At 41.6% G+C, this 21887-nt stretch overlaps 1 protein-coding gene across 2 annotated transcripts in view; it reads right to left on the minus strand.

Moving 5' to 3' along the window:
• The window catches only part of cds1 (CDP-diacylglycerol synthase (phosphatidate cytidylyltransferase) 1), a 160964-nt gene extending 140732 nt beyond the window's left edge, over positions 1-20232 (minus strand). For both annotated transcript variants that reach the window (XR_011353995.1, XM_069926065.1), the window contains exon 1: positions 20113-20232. Coding sequence is in view for 1 of the 2 variants with exons in the window: in XM_069926065.1 (XP_069782166.1) it covers positions 20113-20169 (57 nt within the window). In the remaining variant the exon portion in view is untranslated. The remainder of the gene's footprint in view (positions 1-20112) is intronic.
• Positions 20233-21887: the final 1655 nt, after the last annotated feature.

Below are 21887 nucleotides of genomic sequence, written 5' to 3' on the forward strand. Positions count from 1 at the left end.
CTTTCCTTACTAACTCTGGAGCTGTTGATATTTGGAGATTTCTTCACCCGACAGATAAAGAGTTTTCCTTTTTTTCTCATGTATACCATTCATACTCGAGAATTGATCACTTTTTTATTGATTCACGTTTTATTCCACTTGTAACTGCTTGTAAGTATGACATTATAGCCATTTCGGATCACTCTCCATTACAACTCTCTCTTAAATTCAAAGACTGTTTCTACTATTAAGCACTGGCGTTTTGATGTTACATTATTGCAAGATTTAGACTTTGTTAAATTTATGAAAGAACAAATTAACTTTTTCTTTTCAACAAATTACACTACGGAAATTTCTTATGGAATATTGTGGGAAACATTCAAGGCTTATATTCGTGGTCAAATTATTTCTTACTCAGTAGCTTTGAAGAAATGCATCAAAAACAAGATTCATCTATTGGTTGAGAAGATTAAAGACATTGATAAGAAATATGTGACTGATCCTACTGAAGAACTTTACAAACAAAGAATTGAACTGCAGATGGAATATAATTTGTTACTTACATTTTCGATTGAAAACCAGTTAATTAGATCTAAATCTGATTTTTATGTGCATAGTGAGAAATCGGGTAAACTGTTGGCTAATCATCTGAAGAATATTTCAGCTAGACGCCAAATTGTGGAGATTCGCAAACAGATGGAGAACTAACTGTTAACCAGGAAGAGATAAATCAATCTTTTCAAAATTTTTATACATCCTTATATAGTACAGAATCCCCTCAAGACCTTAGTAATATGTTTAATTTTTTAGAACATTTGAAACTCCCAAAAGTATTACCTCAAGATAACTTAGAATTAAGTAAACCCATTACAGATTTGGAGATCAATAATACTATTTTCTCACTGAACTCGGGGAAAGCACCAGGTCCCGATGGATATTCTGTGGAATTTTATAAAGCTTTTTCTTCTACTCTCTCTCCCTGGCTGATTAAGATGTTTGATGAATCTATCACATTGGGTAAACTACCACAATCATTTTAAAGAGCTACGATTTCTCTAATCTTGAAAAAAAATAAAGACCCGACCGAATGTTCTTCTTATAGACCTATTTCTTTGTTGAATGTTGATTCTAAGATCTTCTCTAAAATTCTAGTGACAAGGCTAGAGAAGATATTACCATATATTATCTCTGAAGACCAGACTGGATTCATTAAAAATCGTTATTCCTCCTTTAATATTAGAAGATTGATGAATATTATTTACACTCCTTCACAGAAGTCTTCAGAATGTGTTATTTCACTAGATGCTGAGAAGGCCTTCGATAGAGTAGAATGGCCTTATTTATTTACAGTTCTTGAAAAATTTAATTTTAGTCCGATATTTATATCTTGGATTAAACTTCTTTATAATTTCCCAGTTGCCTCGGTTTTTACTAATACCCAAAGATCGCCATATTTTCGATTATTTCGGGGCACCAGGCAAGGGTGCCCCCTTAGCCCTTTATTATTTAACTTAGCTTTAGAACCTTTGGCAATTGCTATCAGAGAAGCACCCAATATTACTGGTATTATTCGTTGCAGGGATATTCATAAAGTATCACTATATGCAGATGATTTATTGTTATATATTTCCAATCCTGAAAATTCTATTCCTGCAGTTTTATCTTTATTAGCCCAATTTAGTAATTTTTCGGGATATAAACTGAACTTAAATAAAAGTGAATTATTCCCTTTTAATGGATGGGTTCCTATTTATGATAGTTTGCCTTTTAAAATAGCTAGAGACCATTTTATATATTTAGGGATTAAGATTACTAAAAAACATAAAGATTTGTTTAGGACTAATTTTTTCCCTCTATTGGACCTGATCGGCAGTTTACTTACCAATTGGTCACCATTATCCCTATCCATGATAGGCCGAATTAATGCTATTAAGATGATGATCTTACCTAAATTTTTATATATATTCCAAGCTATACCTATTTTTGTTCCTAAATCTTTTTTTGATAAGGTCGATTCTAAATTGTCCTCGTATATCTGGCAAAACAAGAATCCTAGATTGGGGAAAAAATATTTACAGAAATCTAAACTAGAGGGAGGGTTGGCATTACCCAACTTTAGAATTTATTACTGGGCAATTAATATTAGTTACTTAAGGTATTGGTTGAATTATTCAGAATTATCTCTAAATCCCCATTGGGTAAATTTAGAAATTAAACCGATACAAAATTTTTCAATTAGCTCTATTTTGGGAGCTGCTCTCCCTTTTACTCTTACTAAATTATATAAACAAATTGATAATCCAATGGCTAAACATACACTACGTATATGGTTTCAATTCCGGAGATTTTTTGGCCTAAGTCATTTTATCTTGGAAACTCCTATTGTACTAAATTTCCTTTTTCATCCCTCTCTAATTGATCAAGCTTATTTACTCTGGAAAGTTAAAGGTATAACATGCTTTTCGGATTTATTCTTGGATAACTCTTTCATGTCATTTGAACAATTATCCATGAAATATGATTTACCTCGATCTCATTTCTTTCGATATTTGCAGATTAGGAGTTTCTTAGTTTCGACTTTACCCTCTTTTCCCAATCGGGAGACTACGACTGTTTTAGAGGATATACTATATTCAAAATTCCCTCCAAAAGGTGTGATATCTAAATTATATAATATAATTACAAAAATAAATTCTGGGACTTTTGAAAAGTTTAAAAATGATTGGGAAAGAGAACTCAACCTTCATATTTCCAATGAAAATTGGAATAAAATTCTGCGACTGGTAAACTCTTCTTCTCTATGTGCAAAACATTCACTAATACAGTTTAAAGTTGTTCATAGAGCTCATATGTCTAAAGATAAACTCCATCGCTTTTATTCTCATATCGATCCTATATGTGATAAATGTCAATTGGAAATAGCTTCCCTTACACATATGTTTTGGTCCTGTCCCTCTTTACAGAATTATTGGAAGGAAATTTTTTCCATTATATCTACTGTTTTGAATATTGATTTACAACCACATCCCATTACTGCAATTTTTGGATTACCTATGATTGATTTGACTTATTTATCTCTTCCTGCGGATCGTATGATTGCTTTTCTTACACTAATGGCTAGAAGATCTATACTATTGAATTGGAAAGAGGTTAATCCTCCCACTGTTTTCCAATGGTTTACCCAAACTATACTATGTTTAAATTTAGAGAAAATTAGAAACTCTGTCTATGAATCCCCTTCTAAGTTTGAGTTAACCTGGCGACCATTTATTCAATATTTTCATTTGTGGTGAGTTGATCTGGCTCTGTTTTCTTTCTATGATTATGTATGATAATTGGGCTGTAAGATGAGATCGGAGTGATCGGCGTGGTTTAGCTATATCTGTAGGTTTTTTTTTAAGTTTTTTTTTAAGTTTTTTTTAATTCAGATTTGTTTTTTCTTCTTTTTTGGGGTTTTTTTTCTCTTTTTTCATATATTGTTATTAATTATATCTTTGTTTTTAGAGATAGTTCACACCCTAAACTGATCTAAAAAATTTTTTTATGATATATTTTTATTCTGTAATATTATTGTTTAATATCTCTGTATTAATTCATTACTTACTATGTATTTTTTATATCTCTTTGAACTGTATGTGTTTATAAATTATAATAATAATAAAAAGATTGAAAAAGAAAGAAAGAATAAAGCAGACAACAAAAAACTCAGGCTTGATCTGAGATTCTCAAAACATCCAGTTTTTCCAATGGGTTGCATGATATTAATCTGAATGCAAATATTGGTGCTAAAAGCAAGGAATACTGCCAATAGCTTTATTCATCTATGAGTGGATTTTAAAACTTTAGAAAAATTGTAGCCCACAATGAAAACACAAGATGTCATTTATTATATACTGTACCTTCAGATCAAAACAAATTACAACAGAAACACAGTTGAAATATTTCAAAGTGGAAAATACTCAAAATGCAGACATCAATAGAGGAATCAAGAGAGTCAAGGAGAGGAACAAAAAAAAACAGAAGACCACATAAATATGTGGCTGGCAGCCATTGGTGGCTGGCAGAACTTGTCTGGATTGCCCATGCACTTTACTTGATGTGTGTGATCTACAACTATCATACAAAATAAATGGTTGTAGAGCTAACTAGATTTCAAAATCTTTCAGAGTACTAACTAAGGCTGTAAGGTTTAGAATTTGGTTCAGAAAATTAGAGTGTATTAAAATATTTAAGTATCACTTTTCTCCATCAATCTTGTCACAATGTACCATGTATATTCGTTTCTACAATATCTTACTTTCCTGTAGCTTTTCTGATGCATAAATATGCATTCCTCTGCGGGGTAATAAGCTATAAAATACACTCAATCATGTTTACCATTTCTTGTTTCTTAGTTACCGTCAGTAATTTAGATCATTTCCAATGACCTTTGAACAAGCAATTGCAATTAATAAAAGACATCAGTATACCATGGTATATTATGCATTCCAATGTTCTGTTTGCCAGACTATTTTAGCAGATTAATATTTATGAATGGTTTTTACATAAATGTTTCTTTCACTGGAACATTTGATGAATATAAACGAAGGCAGCACTACTATTTGGGCATCACAGTTAGCGTAGCAGTTAGCGCATTGCTATTGCAGCAGCAGCAACCAGAGTACAAATCTGGTGCTGTCTGCAAGGAGTCTCCCCATGTTGCCGTGGGTTTTTCTGGGCATTCCAGTTTTCTCCCACCCTTCAAAACATACAGGAGTTGTAGGTTAATGGGGTATTTGGGCAGCACAGAGTCAAGGGCAGGAAGGGTCTGTTACAAATGCTGCATGTCTAAATAAAATTTACTAAGGATATTGACTTTGAAAAGAATCACTTGTACATTCAAATCTGTAGCCTTATAGCTTCTTTAATCTGTGTACCGTGCCAGTACACTGGGGGAAGAGGTGGTAAGTGTGGTAAACCATTTTGTGTACATAGTCACCTGTTTGGGCACATCCATTGGCTGACTGTACCTGTGGCTCCTTCCAGACTCCTGAATATAAGGTGACTGTTCCACAGCCCCCCTCCCCAATTCAGCACAGTCGAGCAGCATGGATGTGCCTTCATTCTATAGTGAATAAAAGCCTATCACTTTGCTCAACTTCAGTCTATTGGAGTCATTGATGGTGCATCAATTGTATTTGTTATAGTTTTTTTTTAAATAATGGAGTAGATCCTGAAGCCAGAAAAACTACCAACTTCAAACTCTGGCTACGCCGTTTCGAGGCATTCCTGCAGGCATCTTCAGCCATTGTGTGGTCAGAGTCTGACAAATTACAGGTTCTGCACTCCTATGTCAGCCCCCTGGTATACTCAATGATCAGGGACGCCGTGTCGTATCAGGAGGCCATGGACATTCTAAAGGGCCAGTACCTGCAAAAGATTAACGAAGTCTATGCCAGGCACCTCGTGGTGACCCGAAAGGAACAGCCTGGGGAGTCGAACCCTCAGACGGACCTGCGAATACAAGGCCAAGACGGCCGCAGAATGCAGAGGACCTATGTCACAGGGATCAAGTTGGATTACATCCGATAAGGACTATTGGAGCAAGGTGAGCTCAGCCTGCAGAAAGCAGAGGGGCAGCAGCTACTCTATGAGGGGGATCACTGAGGCCAGCACCAGCCCTTGGAGAGCACAAGTGGTGATAGTGAGGAATGGGGAGAAGAACAAAATGGTCATCGACTACAGTCAGACCATTAATAGGTACACACAACTAGACACGTACCCCCTTCCCTGTGAACCCCAAATCACAGTATCGGGTCTTCTCTACCATGGACCTAAAATCTGCATATCGTTAGCTCCCTATCTGCCCAGAGGACCGCCTATATACCGGGTTAGAGACAGATTGCCATCTCTACAACTTCCTGAAGGTCCCCTTCAGCATCACCAATGGAATTTCGGTCTTCCAGCAGGAAATGGACTGCATGGTAAATCAGTATGAGCTGCAGTCCACATTCCTGTATCTCGACAATGTCATCATCTTCAGCCATAACCTGTAGGATCACAACTTCAACCTTCAAAATTTCTTCCAAACTGCCAAGCTCCTCCATCTCACGTACGATAGGCCAAGTGCATATTTTGCACAACCCGCCTTGCCATCCTTGACTGTGTCGTTAAGAACAGAGTCATTGGTCCAGACCCCGACTGCATACATGCACTCCTGGAACTTCCCCTCCCCACAGCCTAAAGGCCCTGAAAAGGTGGCCTGGGTTTCTTCTCTTACTATGTCTAGCGGGTTCCCAACTATGCAGACAAGGCCCACCCCCTTGTTAAATCCACCTCTTTTCCTCTGACGCCATGGCCCGTGCAGCCTTCAGCCGCATCAAGGCAGATATTTCCAAGGCCACAATGCACACTGTGGATGAATCCACCCCTTTCCAGTGATGCATCACACTTCACTCTGGCTACCACCTTTAACCAGGCAGACAAGCCATTGCTTTCTTTTCCTGGACCCTCTAGGTCCCCGAAATTCAACACTCCTCTGTTGAGAAGGAGGCCCAAGCCATTGTTGTGGCAGTGCAGCACTGGAGACACTACCTGGCTGGTAAACGATTTATATTCATGTTCAACAATCAGCAGCAAGGTAAAAATCAAGAATGACAAGATATTGAGATGGAGAATTGAACTGTCTACCTACAATTACAGTATCTTGTACCAGCCCAGGAAACTCAACGAGCCCCCTGCTGCCCTATCCCACAGAACCTGCGCCTACATATTGACCGTCTACAAGCCCTTCTTAATGACCTCTGCCACCCTGGAGTTACCAGGTTGTTTAACTTCATCAAAGCCTGCAACCTGCCATACTCCATTGAAGAGATCAAGTCAATGACCAAAATCTGCCAAGTTTGCGCTGAGTGCAAACCACACTTCTACCGGCCAGACAGAGCGTCCCTTTGAACACATGAGCATCAATTTCAAAGGTCCCCTGCCCTCCTTGGACTGCAATGTGTACTTCCTCATTGTTATTGATGAGTACTCCTATTTTCAATCCCCTCCCCGGACTTGACAGCTGCCAGTCATTAAGGCCCTGTGCAGACTCTTTACTCTGTTCAGCTTCCCCAGCTATATTCATAGCAACCATAGAGGTCTTCATTTATGAGTGATGAGCTGTGCCAGTAGCATTGTCACGACCAGGACCACCAGCTACAGCCCCTGGGTGAACAGGCAGGTGGAAACGGTGAACACCATGGTCCGGTAGGCCATCCTCCTAGCCCTGCAGTCTAGGGGCCTTCCAGTATCCCGCTGGCAAGAGGTCTCCCAAAGGCATTCCACACCATCAGATCCCTCTTATGCACTGCCAGGAATGCCACACCGCACGAGTGTATGTTTTTCTTCCCCAGGAAATCTGCAACATGCTGCCAGCATGGCTAATGTTCCTAGGGCCGATCCCACTCCAGAATCACATGAGGAGCCACAAGTCCAATTCTCTGTTCGAAAGGGTCCACGCCAACTCCCAATATGCCTAATTGGCATATCCTGATGAGCATAAAGACAGTCTCCATTAGGGATCTGGCACCCTAAGGGGCTCTGGAGACCACCACCGATCACCACACGCCCCCCCCCCCCTTCACCTTAGCCACCCACAATGCACCAGGGCCATGGCACATTACCTCACCCCCAACAGAAGACATGCCAGAATCGTCGTTGCATACCCACCAGACCAACGCCAACAACTGCACACAGGCACCCCAGACTGCCCAGGACCCCATCGCCGCGGCGCAGCCAGCATTACGACGGTGACAGCAGAAAACTTACCATCTGAAAGACTTAATCCATAATTATATCATCAACACTTCACCCCACCGGACTCTTTGAAAATGTGGGTGTGTGCGTACCCATTGGCCAATTCTACCTGTGGTTCCTCCCACAGACTCCTGAATAAAGGTGACTGTTCCACAGTTCCCTCCCTAATTCGGGATAGTTGAGCAGCATGGACGTGCCTTTGCTCTATAGCAAATAAAAACCTATCAATTTGCTCGACTTCATTGATGGTGCATCAATAGGTACTGTTTGTTTTAATCCCCAGTAGTTCAGCTAGCTTCCACAGGTAATTGTAGCTCATGAAACCTGCATGCGAGCAAGATTAGTTTTCCTGCAGGCTGCTCCTGTTTCCAGTTTGTAAATATACTCCATGTTTTTACGACTAACACATATCCAGGGCAGTAACTCCTCGAACATGATACCCGTTCTCTCCCACCACACCAAGACAAGGAGCCTGCTTTACTCTGGGTAGCACTGAACCTCTCATTTATTAACTCATCCAGGCAAGAGGAGTGTATTCTAATAGCCATTCTCAACCTTTATTTGGTTATGTGCCCCCTTCCCCCTGAAACAGTCAAGTTTAGTTAGTTTCTTCTGTACTTCTTTCCTAACAACTACATAAAACACACAAAAAAAAAGATTGCATATCAGTGGCCCCTTTAAATGTGCTGTGACCTCAGGAAAACTGTGTGGCCCCTGTTAAGAATGGCTGTTCCAGCACACTCGAAAATGGTGCCTTGGGCATCAAGTCATTTGTTAAATGATATTTGGCCCTTGACTAGCTCCTGTCATCAGTGTCCTGTTGAACTTCTGGTCAGTGGTCACTCTAAAGTAATGTCAATGAGTGTCAAGTGAAGGTGATTAAACTCTCTCGTCAGAGATCTTTTTTATCTGACAAAAATAATGTGAATTGTAGTTGATACTTACCATTCTATTCCTGAAGAGATGACAACATTTCACTATATGCAAGCATGAAATGCTTTACTTGTTGAAGAGTTGCAAATAAAATGTACTTTGTACAATCAGTACGCCATTTCTGATTTTATTATGGAAGGAAAGTCATTGATAATGCAGTTTAAGGTGTTTTTGCCTAGGGCATTCAGCTGAGGAACTAATGTATGTTTAACTGTCTGGGCACCCCTATTGGGTGACTGTACCTATGGCTCCTCCCACAGACTCCTAAATAAAGGGGATTGTTCCATAGCCCCCTCCCCAATTCAGAACAGTCAACTAGCATGGCTCCATTCCATTGCAAATAAAAGCCTATCAGTTTTTACACAACTTCCAGCCTTTTGGAGTTATTGATGGTGCATCAATTTTATTCACAATAAATTTTGACAATGGAGCAGATCCTGAAGCTGGAGAAATTGGAAATCGACCCTCAGTCACCTGAAGCCTCCACCAACATCGAACTCTGGCTGTGTGCTTCGAAGTGTTCCTGCAGGCATCATATGTCATTGTCCAATGACAAGCTGCAGGTACTACACTCCCAGCTCAGGCCCCTGACAGCACATCATACTCTGAGACAATGGACATTCTGAAAGGCCAGGACCTGAAGAATGTAAATGCAGTCTACACAAGACACCTCCTGGTCACCGGAAAATGGTGACCTGGGGAAATCAAGTGTCAAGTACCTCTGGGCCCTACAAACTCTCAAACGGGCCTGCGACTACAAAACGATAATGGCCATGGAGAATACAGAGGACCTAATGAAAGCAGTGTATGTCGCAGGCATCAGGTCCAACTACATCTGTCAGATACTGCTAGGGCAAAGGTGAGCTCAATTTGTGGAGGGCTGTTGAAATGGTAGGCATTCTGGAGATGGCCCACCAGAATACAGAAGCTTAACCAGCCGGCAACGCAGCCGCCACATGGTCACCCTGGGTGCCGCCATCTCAGGACATGCTGCCATCACCACACACCACCAGCGATCTGATCAGAGCTGCTGTACTCTGCGGGTACCTAACACCACTAGCGTCACATCCCGCCAACAACCCAACAACGGGTGCTGTACTCCGTGAGCACTCAAAGTGCTACTTCTGTGGCCTGACCAAGCACCAAAGGAAACGATGCCCAGCGAAAGATGAGGTCTGGGAAGAAAGGGCACTATACGGAAGTATGCAGACCATGGGGGGCACCATCTTGGATACCACCATCTTCAAAGCCCAGCAGCACTGCATGTGAGCCATGGAGGCTGCCATCTTGGATGCCCCCATCTTGTGACCAAAAGCATAAACTCTCCACCACAGCTACAGGCAGCAACCCACACTGGCCTCCATCACTCTAGATCAGGTTAGTCCTCACCAGTTCGCCAGATCGATGATGGACATCCTGGTAAACGGCCATGAGCTGTCTGTTCGATAGTGGGAGCACAGAGAACTTCATTCACCGGACATAATGCAGCACTACTCTCTCGTGGTTAAGCCAGTGAGTAACAAAGTCTCCTTGGCCTCGAAGTCCTACACAACTGATGTTCGCAGCTACTGCGTAGTGACCCTGACCGTGCAGGGCACTGTCTACAAAGACTTTAAACTCCTGGTGATGTCACAGCTTTGCACTGCCATGCTACTGGAACCGGACTTCCAATGCCACCTTAAAAGTTTGATGATGAATACGATGGGCCCCATTCCTCCCTTATTATCTGTAACCAGAAATTCTTAAATTACCCACTACGTTCCACCAGTAAAGCCCCCCGGCTTCTTCCCTCACCATTCTCAGCCAAGATGGCCCTTAGCACACGACCTGCGGACTCTCAACTCTCAAGATCACCCCTTCACCACTGTTCACTAACCTCACCCCCTACTGTAAACCCGTTGCCACCAAAAGTAGGCAGTACAGTGCTGGGGTCAGGGCCTTCATTAAGTTGGAGGTACAACAGCTATTTGATGAGGGGATCTTTGAAGCCAGCATCAGCCCTTGGAGAGCCCAAGTGTTGGTGGTGAGGAATGGGGAGAAAAACAGGATGGTTATTGACTACAGTCAGACCATTAACAGATACACACAGCTGGGCGCATACCCTCTTTCCCACATATCCGATATGGTAAACCAAATCACACAATATTGTATTTTCTCCACCATCGACCTAAAGTCAATATAACGCCAACTCCCCATCCGCCAAGAGGATCACCAATATACTGGTTTTGAAGCGGATGGCTACCTCTACCATTTCCTGCGGGTACCCTTTGGTGTCACCAACAAGGTCTTGGTCTTCCAATGGGACATGGATCAAATGGTGGACCAGTATGAGTTGCAAGCCACATTCCCTTATCTGCACAACATCTCCATTTGTGGCTATGACCTAAAGGACCATGATGCCAATTTCCAAAAATTTCTCCAGACCGCCAAGCTCCTTAATCTCACATACAATAAGGCTAAATTAGTATTTCACACAACTGCCTTGCCATCCTTGGTTGCGTCATGGAAAAACGGAGTCATTGCCCCAACCCCATGCGTCCACTTTTGGAACTCTCCCTTCCCCACAGCCTCAAAGCCCTGAAAAGGTGCCTGGACTTATTTTCATACCATACCCAGTTGGTCCCCAATTACATGGACAAGGCCCACCCCCTCATTAAATTTACCTCCTTTCCCCTGCCACATCGGCCACACCAAGACAGACATTGCCAAAGCTACGATACACACCATGGACAAATCCATTCCATTCCAAGTAGAGAGCGTTGCATCAGATTTTGCCCTGGCTGCCACATTTAACCAGGCAGGCAGACCATCGCCTTCCTTTACTGCACCTTCCAGTGCCCTGAAATTTGACACTCCTCTGTCGAGAAAGAGGCCAGAGCCATTGTAGATGCAGTACAGTACTGGAGACGCTCCCTAACCAGTAAACGATTTACCTTGCTGACCAACCATCGGGCAGTGGCTTTCATATTCGAAAGCCAGCAGCGTGGTAAAATCAAAAATGACAAGATAGTGAAGATGAGAATTGAACTTTTCAACTACAATTATGATATCTTGTACTGGCCCGGGAAACTCAATGAGCCCCCAGATGCTCTATCCCGCAAAACATGTGCCAACCCACAAAGAGACCAATTGCAAACCCTCCACAATGACCTCTGCCACCCTGGAGTCACCAGGTTCTTCCACTTCATCAAAGCCCGCAATCTGCCCTATCCATCGAGGAGATCAGGACTATGACTCTGCGCGGACTGCAAACCACACTTCTATTGACCAGGCAAAATGCAGCTGGTAAAGGCCACCCACCCCTTTGAAAGTCTGAGCATCAATTTCAAAGGACCACAACATGTACTTCCTCAACATCATCGACGAGTACTCACGTTTTCCGTTTGCTATCCCCTGCCCGGACATGACAGCTGCCACAGTCATCAAGGCCCTATGCAGCTTCTTCACTATGTTTGGGCTTCCCTGCTATATACATAGTGACTGGGGGCCCTCCTTTATGAGGGATGAGCTGCACCAGTACCTGCTAGCCAGAGGCATTGCCACAAGCAGAGCCACCAGCTACAACCCCCAAGGGAACAGACAAGTGGAAAGGGAGAATGCCATGGTCTGGAAAGCCATCCTCCTAGCCCTGTGGTCTGGAGACCTTCCAGCCTCCCTCTGGCAAGATACCCTCCCTGAGGCACTCCACTCCATCAGATCATTCCTATGTACCCACCACCAATGCCATTCCACATGAAAGAATGTGGTCCTTCTCCAGGAAGTCTGCAACAGGGATCATGACGTTCCCAGGGCTGATCCCCTTCTGGAAGCATGCAAAAGGCCACAAGTCTGAACCATCTGTCGCAAGGGTCCACCTGCTCCATCCGAACCCCCAATATGCCTATTTGGTGTACTCTGATGGGCACAAGGACACAGTCTCTGTTAGGGGCCTGGTGCCCTCAGGGGTTCCGGAGACCATTACTGATCCCCCTCGCCTTTTGTCACCTATGATGCACCAGAGCTATGACATCTTACCCCAGCCCCAGAAACATCGCCATGTAACCAATGCTGGCGACTGCATACAGGCGCCCCAGACTGTCCAAGACTCCATTGCTGCAATGCAGCTGGCACTACAGTGGTCACACTGGCAGATCAGACCACCCAAAAGACTTAATTTATGATAACATCTGATGCACTTCACCCCACCAAACTCTTAAAAACAAGGGGTGAATGTGGTAAACCAGTTTGCATATTTAACTGTCTAGGTACACCCATTGGCTGACTGTATCTGTGGCTCCTCCCACAGACTCCACAATAAAGGTGACTGTTTGTTCCACAGCCCTCTCCCCAGTTCATGACAGTCAACTAGCATGGACGTGGCTCCATTATATTGCAAAGAAAAGGCTATCAGTTTTACACAAGTTCCAGTCTCTTGGAGTTATTGATGGTGCATCAGTACTGACATCCTAGAAGTAGAATGATTCATATACAACTATAAGTATTCCACTTTGCATCTATTATGATTGGCATATTTGGCCCTTGAATTCTGTTTTACCAGAATAATTTTGATGTCACACAAGTAAATATCAAGGACCATTACTCTCACCAAGAGATCGAATTTACAAGCATTCGGATAGTCAGGGACTGATTAGGGATAGTCAACATAGCTTTGTGCATAGTTGATAGCGTTTAACAAATCTTAAAGTTTTTCGAAGATGTTACCAAGAAAGTTGATAACAGAAAGGTGATGGATATTATCTACATGGACTTTGAGTAAGGTGTCTGACAAGGTTCTGCATGGGACGCTAGTCAGAAAGGTTCAGATGCTTGAATTCATGGTGAGGTAGTAAACTGGATTTGACATTGGCTTTATGGGAGAAGCCAGAGCGTGGCAGTGGATGATTAGCTTCTCAGCCTGGAGGCCTGTGCCTACTAGTGTGCCTCAAGGATTGGTGCTGGGTCCATTGTTGTTTATCATCTATATCAATGGTCTGGATGATTAAATCAGTAAATTTGCAGATGACACAAAGATTAGAGGTGTAGTGGACAGCAAAGAAGGCTTTCAAACATTACAAAGAGATCTGGACCAGTTGGAAAAATGGGCCATAAAGTGCCAGATGGAATTTAATTCAGACAAATATGAAGGGCTGCATTTTGGAAGGAGAAACCAAGGGAGGACATGCATAGAAAATGGTCGGGCATAGAAGAGTGCAGTAGATAAGAGGATCTGGGAATACAGATACGTAATTACCTGAAAGTTATGTCACAGGTAGATTGGGTTGTAAAGAGAGTTTTTGGCATATTGGCCTTCATAAATCAAAGTACTAAGTATAGGAGTTGGGATGTTATGGTAAAGATGTACAAGACATAGGTGAGCCAAACTTGGAGTATTGCATACAGTATTGGTCATCTAACTACTGGAAAGATATCAATACAATTGAAAGAGTGCAGATAAGATTTAACTAGGAAAGGTTAAACAAGTCTTTATTCCATGGAGCCGAGAAGAATTAAGGGAGATTTGATCAAGGTATACAAAATTATGATGGGTATCGACAAGAATAAATGCATTTTTTTCCTGAGGTTAGATGAGTTACAAACCAGAGAACACGAGTTAAGGGTGAAAGGGGAAAGTTTCAGAGGGAATTTCTTCATTGAGAATGGTTAAAGTATGGAACAAGCTCCTAGCTAAAATGTTGAATGCAGGCTCAATTTTAAATTTAAGGAAAATCTGGATGGGTGGGGTTTGGAGGAATATGGAATGGTGGCAGGCCAGCAGCAATAAGCAGAATAGTTCAGCACAGATTAGAAGGGTCAAAGGACTTGTTTTCTGTGCTGAAATGTTCTGTATTTCTATAGTTCTACACCTGCATTTTAGCTCTTTTATCCATGCTGTTGAGCAGTGATGAACTCTGGTGCCAACTGACCACAGCAAAACCCATAATGGGTGCTGGTGAACAAGTTACTGAGAGTTAGTGCCACTTGAATGTGCTGCCAATTACCTCTTCCATCACTCTTTTCTGGGGATTGAGAATACATGGTTTAGGAGGTAATTAGCCAGATTAGGTTGGTCTTTTTTTTGTGAGCAGGACATATCTAGGCAACTTTCTGTATTCTCAGGTAAATATTGATGTTAAAACGGCATTGGCAGCTACCCGTTAGATCTTCAATACTACAATTGGTTTCATATCCTTTCCTATGCTAATGCTGTTAGCCATGTCTTGATATTATATGGAGTGAATCAAATTGGCCAAGGGCAGTTTTCCATGAGAAAAGATGAAGCCGAGATGAATTATGCATGAAAGGATTGGTAGAAGTGCCAACATCTATGGTTCTTGCGGAGCCTCCAACAGACATGCATTTGATCCTGCTACTGAGGACAGGGACAGGTTTAGAGCATCCTCCCTCATTAATCATTTAATGTGGCAGGAGCTTCACAACAATCTGCTAGTTGTGTGATCCCTAGATTCTGCCTGTTGCATGCTTTGTTTTTGTTTATTGTTCACATTGTCCAGTGTTAAAGATTAATTGGGTTGCACTTCCTCATGTTTAGTTGTCTGTTGATGTCCTGGCACGCCATTCTGTGTTTCTCAATGAACCAAGTTGATCCACTGGATGGATATTAATCGTCGAGCAAAGGATATGCTGGCCTGCACATTTACAGACTGTAGTGATATAGATTTCAGCTGCTACTAATGGTCCACAGCACTTCGTGGGTGCTTGCTTTGATCAGACAGAACTGCTCCAAGCCTATCCCATTTATTATGGCTGAAGCGCCACCCAAAATGATAAGAGGGTGTCCTGTGTGTGTAGGCAGACCTGTTCCTCCACAATGTACACACAGTGGACACTCCTACAAATGCTTTCAAGGATAATTATATCTGCCAATGATAGATTGCCAAGGACAAGATTCTTACTGTTGATTTACTTGCATGCCGAGTCTGCCACCTGTGCTTTTCTAAGCTCAGCCAGCTTGGTCAGTGCTACTTCCTGCAAAACACAGGGCATTCTATGTGCTTACTCCCTTCAGACCTTTTTTCAGATACATACATCGGAAAAGCACCAATTACTGAGATTTGCTACTATACAAAAGATACAAAGACAGAAACAGCCAATGATAAACCAGAGTTCATTTTGGTGCCCAAAAAGTACAAATTTGTATGCATATTAAATCAATGACACAGGCAAATCAACAAATAATACATTCAAAACACAGAACAAATTTAAATACAAGGTAAAAAGAAACATTAAAAACTAATCAGCAACCTGAAAAGCTCTCGCAAATGTATCAAAGGTAATTGGAACAAACAATATTTTTGCTTTGTGGGCATTATATAGCTATTAATTCTGTGAAACAATTTCATTTTCTTCAAAAACTATAATCTTCAGGTCGCCAAAAACCTAAAATTAACCTTTGGACTCAAAACATTTCACTTTTATAAAACCAATAGTGGGATGTATCATACTGACCACACTAGACTAAACATGGAAGTTTCTAACAACCTGAGCAGCAAAGCACTAACATATAGGTACTAGAAAAGTTAAATACTCTTCTCATCTGACCCATCAGCTTCACCCCTGGACAGACCAGCATATAGACATCAACCAATTCATTTGTACGAGGTGGTCAACCCAGTAGAAAAGTTCAAGGATCCTTTTATTATTACATAATAATACATTAAAAAGTAATACAGTATACATGATATACCAGTACTTCAAATTTTGCCGTAAGGCAAAGAGTTACCATGACCATTGACCAACGCTCCTAACAATAAGAGAAAGAGAAGCAAAAGAGAGTCCCTTCAGAGACAGAGATTCCCTTCAGAGACAGAGATTATCTGCCTCCAGCACTCCCACAGCCTCTGCAGCCACACAGACTGCTGATTAAACTACTGGCAGGCCAAACTCCTGGTCCAAACCTCCAATATAATGAGATCGCCTTCAGCACCTGAGGCCCTTCATGAGCCCTCCTTGCCCTCAGCACCCTCTTGAATTAAACAGTCTCCAGCAGCCCACACTCTTTGTAGGTCTTTTGACCGCAAGTCACCAACCACCCACAGCCTGTGTGGGTTCTTCAGCTACTGAGCAGCTCACTGGTCCACTGCCATGGTTACTGTAAGGGTTAAAACCTTGTGTTTTGATTCACAGTTAATTTTGTGCCTCTCCCTTTAAGAAAAATTATTATTTGTAGTGTTGCCATACGTCGTAATATCCAAGTGGAGTGAGTGCTTGCATCTCATTCTTTGAAGAATCAGGAGATATGTGAGCTTGAGATACTTTTCTTTGTCTTAATGTTGTCTATTTCTTCTTTAAAGTTGAATATTGTTAAATCATTATATACAGTATGGTTTGTTTATTCATTGTTATGAAAATCACAATGCGAAGTTATGCAAAATGCTTATCTGTTTTATCAACAAATTAAAGCTGCTTAAAGCTTCATCTACAAAGTTTGGTTCATTGGATTAATAAGTTAATAATTCGGAATATCGTCGCTCACATTTTCTTGAAGATGACACGTTTTAAATTGGCAATATTAGAACTTGGCAAGTGTCATCTACAGTCACCTTCCCTGTAGGGTTGTCTCCTATGCTTAACACCTGAATTATTAAATGTTTTAATTTTTTAGCTTTTTACAATGTTTTTTTATATTGATGTTCTATTTTTATTTAAATCATTAAATACAACAATCTGAAATATTTAAGAACGGTTCAAAAACTTGTGATTTAGTCACCACTCAGCCTCCTCCATCTCCTGAAACTTTCCCTGCCTCTAGGGACACCTCTCAGGCTAGAGGGAGAAGGTGTTTGACAATGCGCCTCCACAAATGACAAACGTGGGAGGTCAGACACCACAGATGGCCAATCCAGGCAGATTGGTGATTGTAGCTCAATCCCAGACAATGATTCCAAGGAATGGATTTTCTGAAAAGTAACTTAGCCAATTTGCCTTGTATTAAAGCATCTTCCATACAGAAGAATAACATTCCAACTATAGAAATAATTTTATCAAATTTATTTCAAGATGAATGGTAAATAATCAGAGCCACCATGAGAACAATGTTTTCTTATTGATTACTGTTGGATATGACACCATTACATGCACACAAAGGCGTGGGGAATGGATTTATACTGAACATGTTATAGTAATGCTTGTCGTATGCAATTAGTAAAGCATTGAGTTAGTCTGCACTGATGCTGTGGCTGTTGTTATTTACAACAGTTGGGGGCTTCAAACATAACAGTGGCGACGAGGATTCAAGAACTCACTCAACCATTACACATTTATCAACTCTAACTACACAAGACAGCGAAAAGCTGGGAATCCCAAGAGATGGCGGCAGCACTTCCTGCAGCTCACTTCGACAAATTCAATGAAGACAAAGACATTTGGGAAACGTATGTAGAACATTTTGATAATCATTGTATTGTACATGATACTACTGAAAATCCTCCATTGAAATAAAAAAACTTTCCAGGTCCATTCACGGGAAAGAATTTCCTGATCGTAGTTGACGCCCACTCGAAATGGCCAATTACAATCTGCATGAAAAAAACGACCGCGCAATTGGTAATAGCAGAATTTAAAGCTTTCATGCGCAACAATAACATTCGCAACATACTGTCTGCACCATACCATCCCAGTATGTTCATGCACTTTGGCAAAAAGAATAAAGATGCTGACTATATTTTAAATAGAGATTCAACTCAGAAAGCAGAGATCCAAAGGCACTTGAGAGTCCTAGTGCAAGATTCCCTAAAGGTTAACTTGCAGGCTGAGTCAGTAAGGAGGAAGGGAAATCCAATGTTAGCATAAATTTCAATAAGCCTAGAAAACAAGGTAGCAAGGATGTCACATTTGGAGTATTCTGAGCAGTTTTGGGCCCCCATATCTATGGAAGAATGTGCTAGTGTTGGAGAGAGCCCAGGAGGTTGCAAAAAGATCCAGAAAATGAGAGGATTAACTTACAAGGATTACTTGATAGCTCTGGGCCTGTACCTGCTGCAATTTAGAAGTACGGTGGGGGGGGGGGGGGGGGGGGGGGTGAGAATGTCATTGAAATAATCTGTATATTAAAAGCACTGGATAGTGTGGGCATCAATATGCTGTTTCCAGTAGTGGGAGAGTCTAGGACCAGAGGACATAGCTTCAGAATGGAACAGAGATGATGAGAAATTTCTCCAGCCAGAATGTAGTGAATCTATAGAATTTGGCCTCCACAGACACCTGTGGCAACAATTCATTGGGTGTATTCAAAGCAGAGATTGATAGGTTCTTAATTAGTAAGGTTGTCAAAGATTACAGGGTGCAGGGAGGAGAACAGAATTGAAAGAAACTATACATGCACTGTGATTCGAATGGTTAAGAAGCCTTGGTTGGCCAAATGGACATTTCAGTTTACTAACTGTTCAAAAAGGTACATCGTGCAATTTTGATTAAATAGAAAGACGTTACTCCATCTTCACATACACAATGGCTCAATTATATCATCTTATCTAAGCTTAGAAAAAATTAGATACGCTATTAAAGATACAAAAATGAACTTTCAAAAGATGTGGGGCCTATTTATGGACTATTACCATAATCTAGAGTTAGAGTAGCCAAAGTGTTTTGGTGCTCTTCTGTTGAGTTCCAGGTTGATGTCATTTGATTTCCACATATCATTTCCTCACCTTGCTTAGTGGTCAGGATTTTCTGCTATGGGGGGGGGGGGGAAGAAGGTGGGTTCTTTTTAGTTAGTTTAATGGTTTTTACCCCATTTTTTAAATTAGATAATATAACAGATAATGGCTTTTTGTAATTGCGAATAATTCAACTTTTAATTTTAAAAAATTTACAGAATGAGAAGGAAAGACCATTGTAAACCTTTTTTTAAAATAAAATTATAATTCATTCAAAAATAACAACTTTATTTTTTCCTTTCTTTCTTTGATGTTATGTTTTAACTGCACTGTGTGTTGGTCTTTTGAATTATGTTCATATTTTAAACCTTTTTCCTATATTTAAATGTATTGCACATTATAAAATTGTATTGTTCAATTGTTTATATAGAAAATACCAATAAAATATTTTAAAAGGCAAAAACAAATAACAAAGACAACATTGTTATTTTTGAATTGATACATGATAATCCATTAATTTATACCACAGCATTTATTTCACCATATTAACTGGATTCAGATTAAACTAGACAGACAGGTTCTCAAGAATTAGTCTAATATTAGTATTAGCAAACGACCTCCAACCACATTACATTGCAAATATTTGTGAGGTCTACTTCAGTAATTCTGTGCATTACTATAGTAATCACATGCCAAAATCTGCTTTGAAAGCATTTCTCATTATCCCCTTATCAGCAACTCTGGGAAGGTTTAAACGCCAGCGTTGCATCAAGTTGCATACCTGGTTACACACTATGATCACAACCTACAGAGGCTCTCCCCTTACCTTGTCGCTCAGGTTCTCCGGTTCTTTTGCTGCCTTCCTCCTCCTGGGGTCCGTCATTTCACGGTTTCCTTTTCCCCGGAGCCGCTTCGCTTTGCTTCTCCTCTCACCAGTCCTCACCACCCCCCCCCCCTTTACTGTATACCCCCCCTCAACTGTATTCCCCTCTCCACTGTATTCCCCCTCCCTACTGTATTCCCCCTCCCTACTGTATTCCCCCTCCCTACTGTATTCCCCCTCCCTAATGTATTCCCCCTCCCTAATGTATTCCCCCTCCCGACTGTATTCTCCCCTCTCCCAGATGCCTGGCTATCAGCTGCCAAGCCGCACGACAAACGCCGAAATAAAATAGGCGGGGCGCCGCCAGGTCGCTCGCGCTCTGACGCAGCCTCCGAGTCGCCTGGTAACCGCGAGCGGGCTGCGCTCGAGCCGCAGTTTGCCTGAGACTGTGACAACTGAAGGGCGACGGGCGCTCGCGCTTCTCCTGGAGGACGGGACCCGCTTGACTGGCATTGGGCAAGGGATGATCTCGGTTCCCAGCTGAATCAAATGTTTCGCCTGCATGAATCAGCGCCAGTCAAACAAGAAAGTCTGCATTCGTCAGCACCGGGTATATTACTGGCTGTGGTTCATTTCCTCCTTAAAATTTGCGAAATGATTTGCCGAATAATTCGACCTGAAGATTCTTAATGTTCGCATCTTCTGAAAACCAGGGTTTTCCAAAATTATTGACAGATCTTTTCAGCGCAGCGCTTTATTTGGACGCTTTGGAGCAGCTCGATGATTGCCGCACAAATTGCAGCGGCTGTCAGCTCAACCCTGAGAAAGGAAACTCCAGCACTGTGGTCGTGTTTGCACGGCTTGGGTGTTGGCTTGGAAGTAACTCCAGCTCTGCTCCATCTGTGCTGCACAGTTCGACACCTGTTCACGTCTCTGCATGTTGCACGATGTGTTCAACTGCAATCAAGTTATTAATGCGTTTTGGCAGAACTTTTTTTTTTGCTTTGAATATTTCTCAGTCATTGCAAGTGCATTTCCTGGAAGTGCTTTTTTTTTGCACTTTTAATAGTTAAGGATCTCCTACAATAGGCACAACGGTGCTGGAAGAGGATGAGCTGTACTCACGAATAACCTATGCTGATGAAGGGTCGAAACACTATTCTTGTGAAATTATTATCTAGATGCTAGTTTCCATGAAACGCTACCATACTTGGAGGTTTAAGATTGACAGAGTACATACGTGATATCACATACAACCCTGAGATTTTTTTTTCCTCTGGGTAAGTCAGAATTACCACTTATTGGCAGTGCAAAAAAATGGACTTAACGTACACATGTATACAAATAAAGAAATATAAACAAACTGCAGTACAGAGAGAGAGAGCAAAAAATCAATAGTGTCAAAATAAGTCCCCGAAAGTGTATTTTGGTCAGTATGGTTCATCGTGTGAAAAAGAAAAAAAAAGTCCCTGATTGAGTTTGTTGTTGAGGAGTCTGATGGTGAAGGGGTAGCAACTGTTCCTGAACCTGGCGGTGCAAATCTTGATGGGAGCAGCAAGAACAAGAGTGTGTGCTGGGTCATGTGGATTACTACTGATCCACAGGGCTGTGGTGTCCCCAACTCTACACACTTTACACAGGGCTGTGGTGTCCCCAACTCTACACACTTTACACAGGGCTGTGGTGTCCCCAACTCTACACACTTTACACAGGGCTGTGGTGTCCCCAACTCTACACACTTTACACAGGGCTGTGGTGTCCCCAACTCTACACACTTT

This window comes from Narcine bancroftii, chromosome 3, assembly GCF_036971445.1.
Source record: "Narcine bancroftii isolate sNarBan1 chromosome 3, sNarBan1.hap1, whole genome shotgun sequence".
NCBI classification, from domain to species: Eukaryota; Metazoa; Chordata; class Chondrichthyes; order Torpediniformes; family Narcinidae; genus Narcine; species Narcine bancroftii.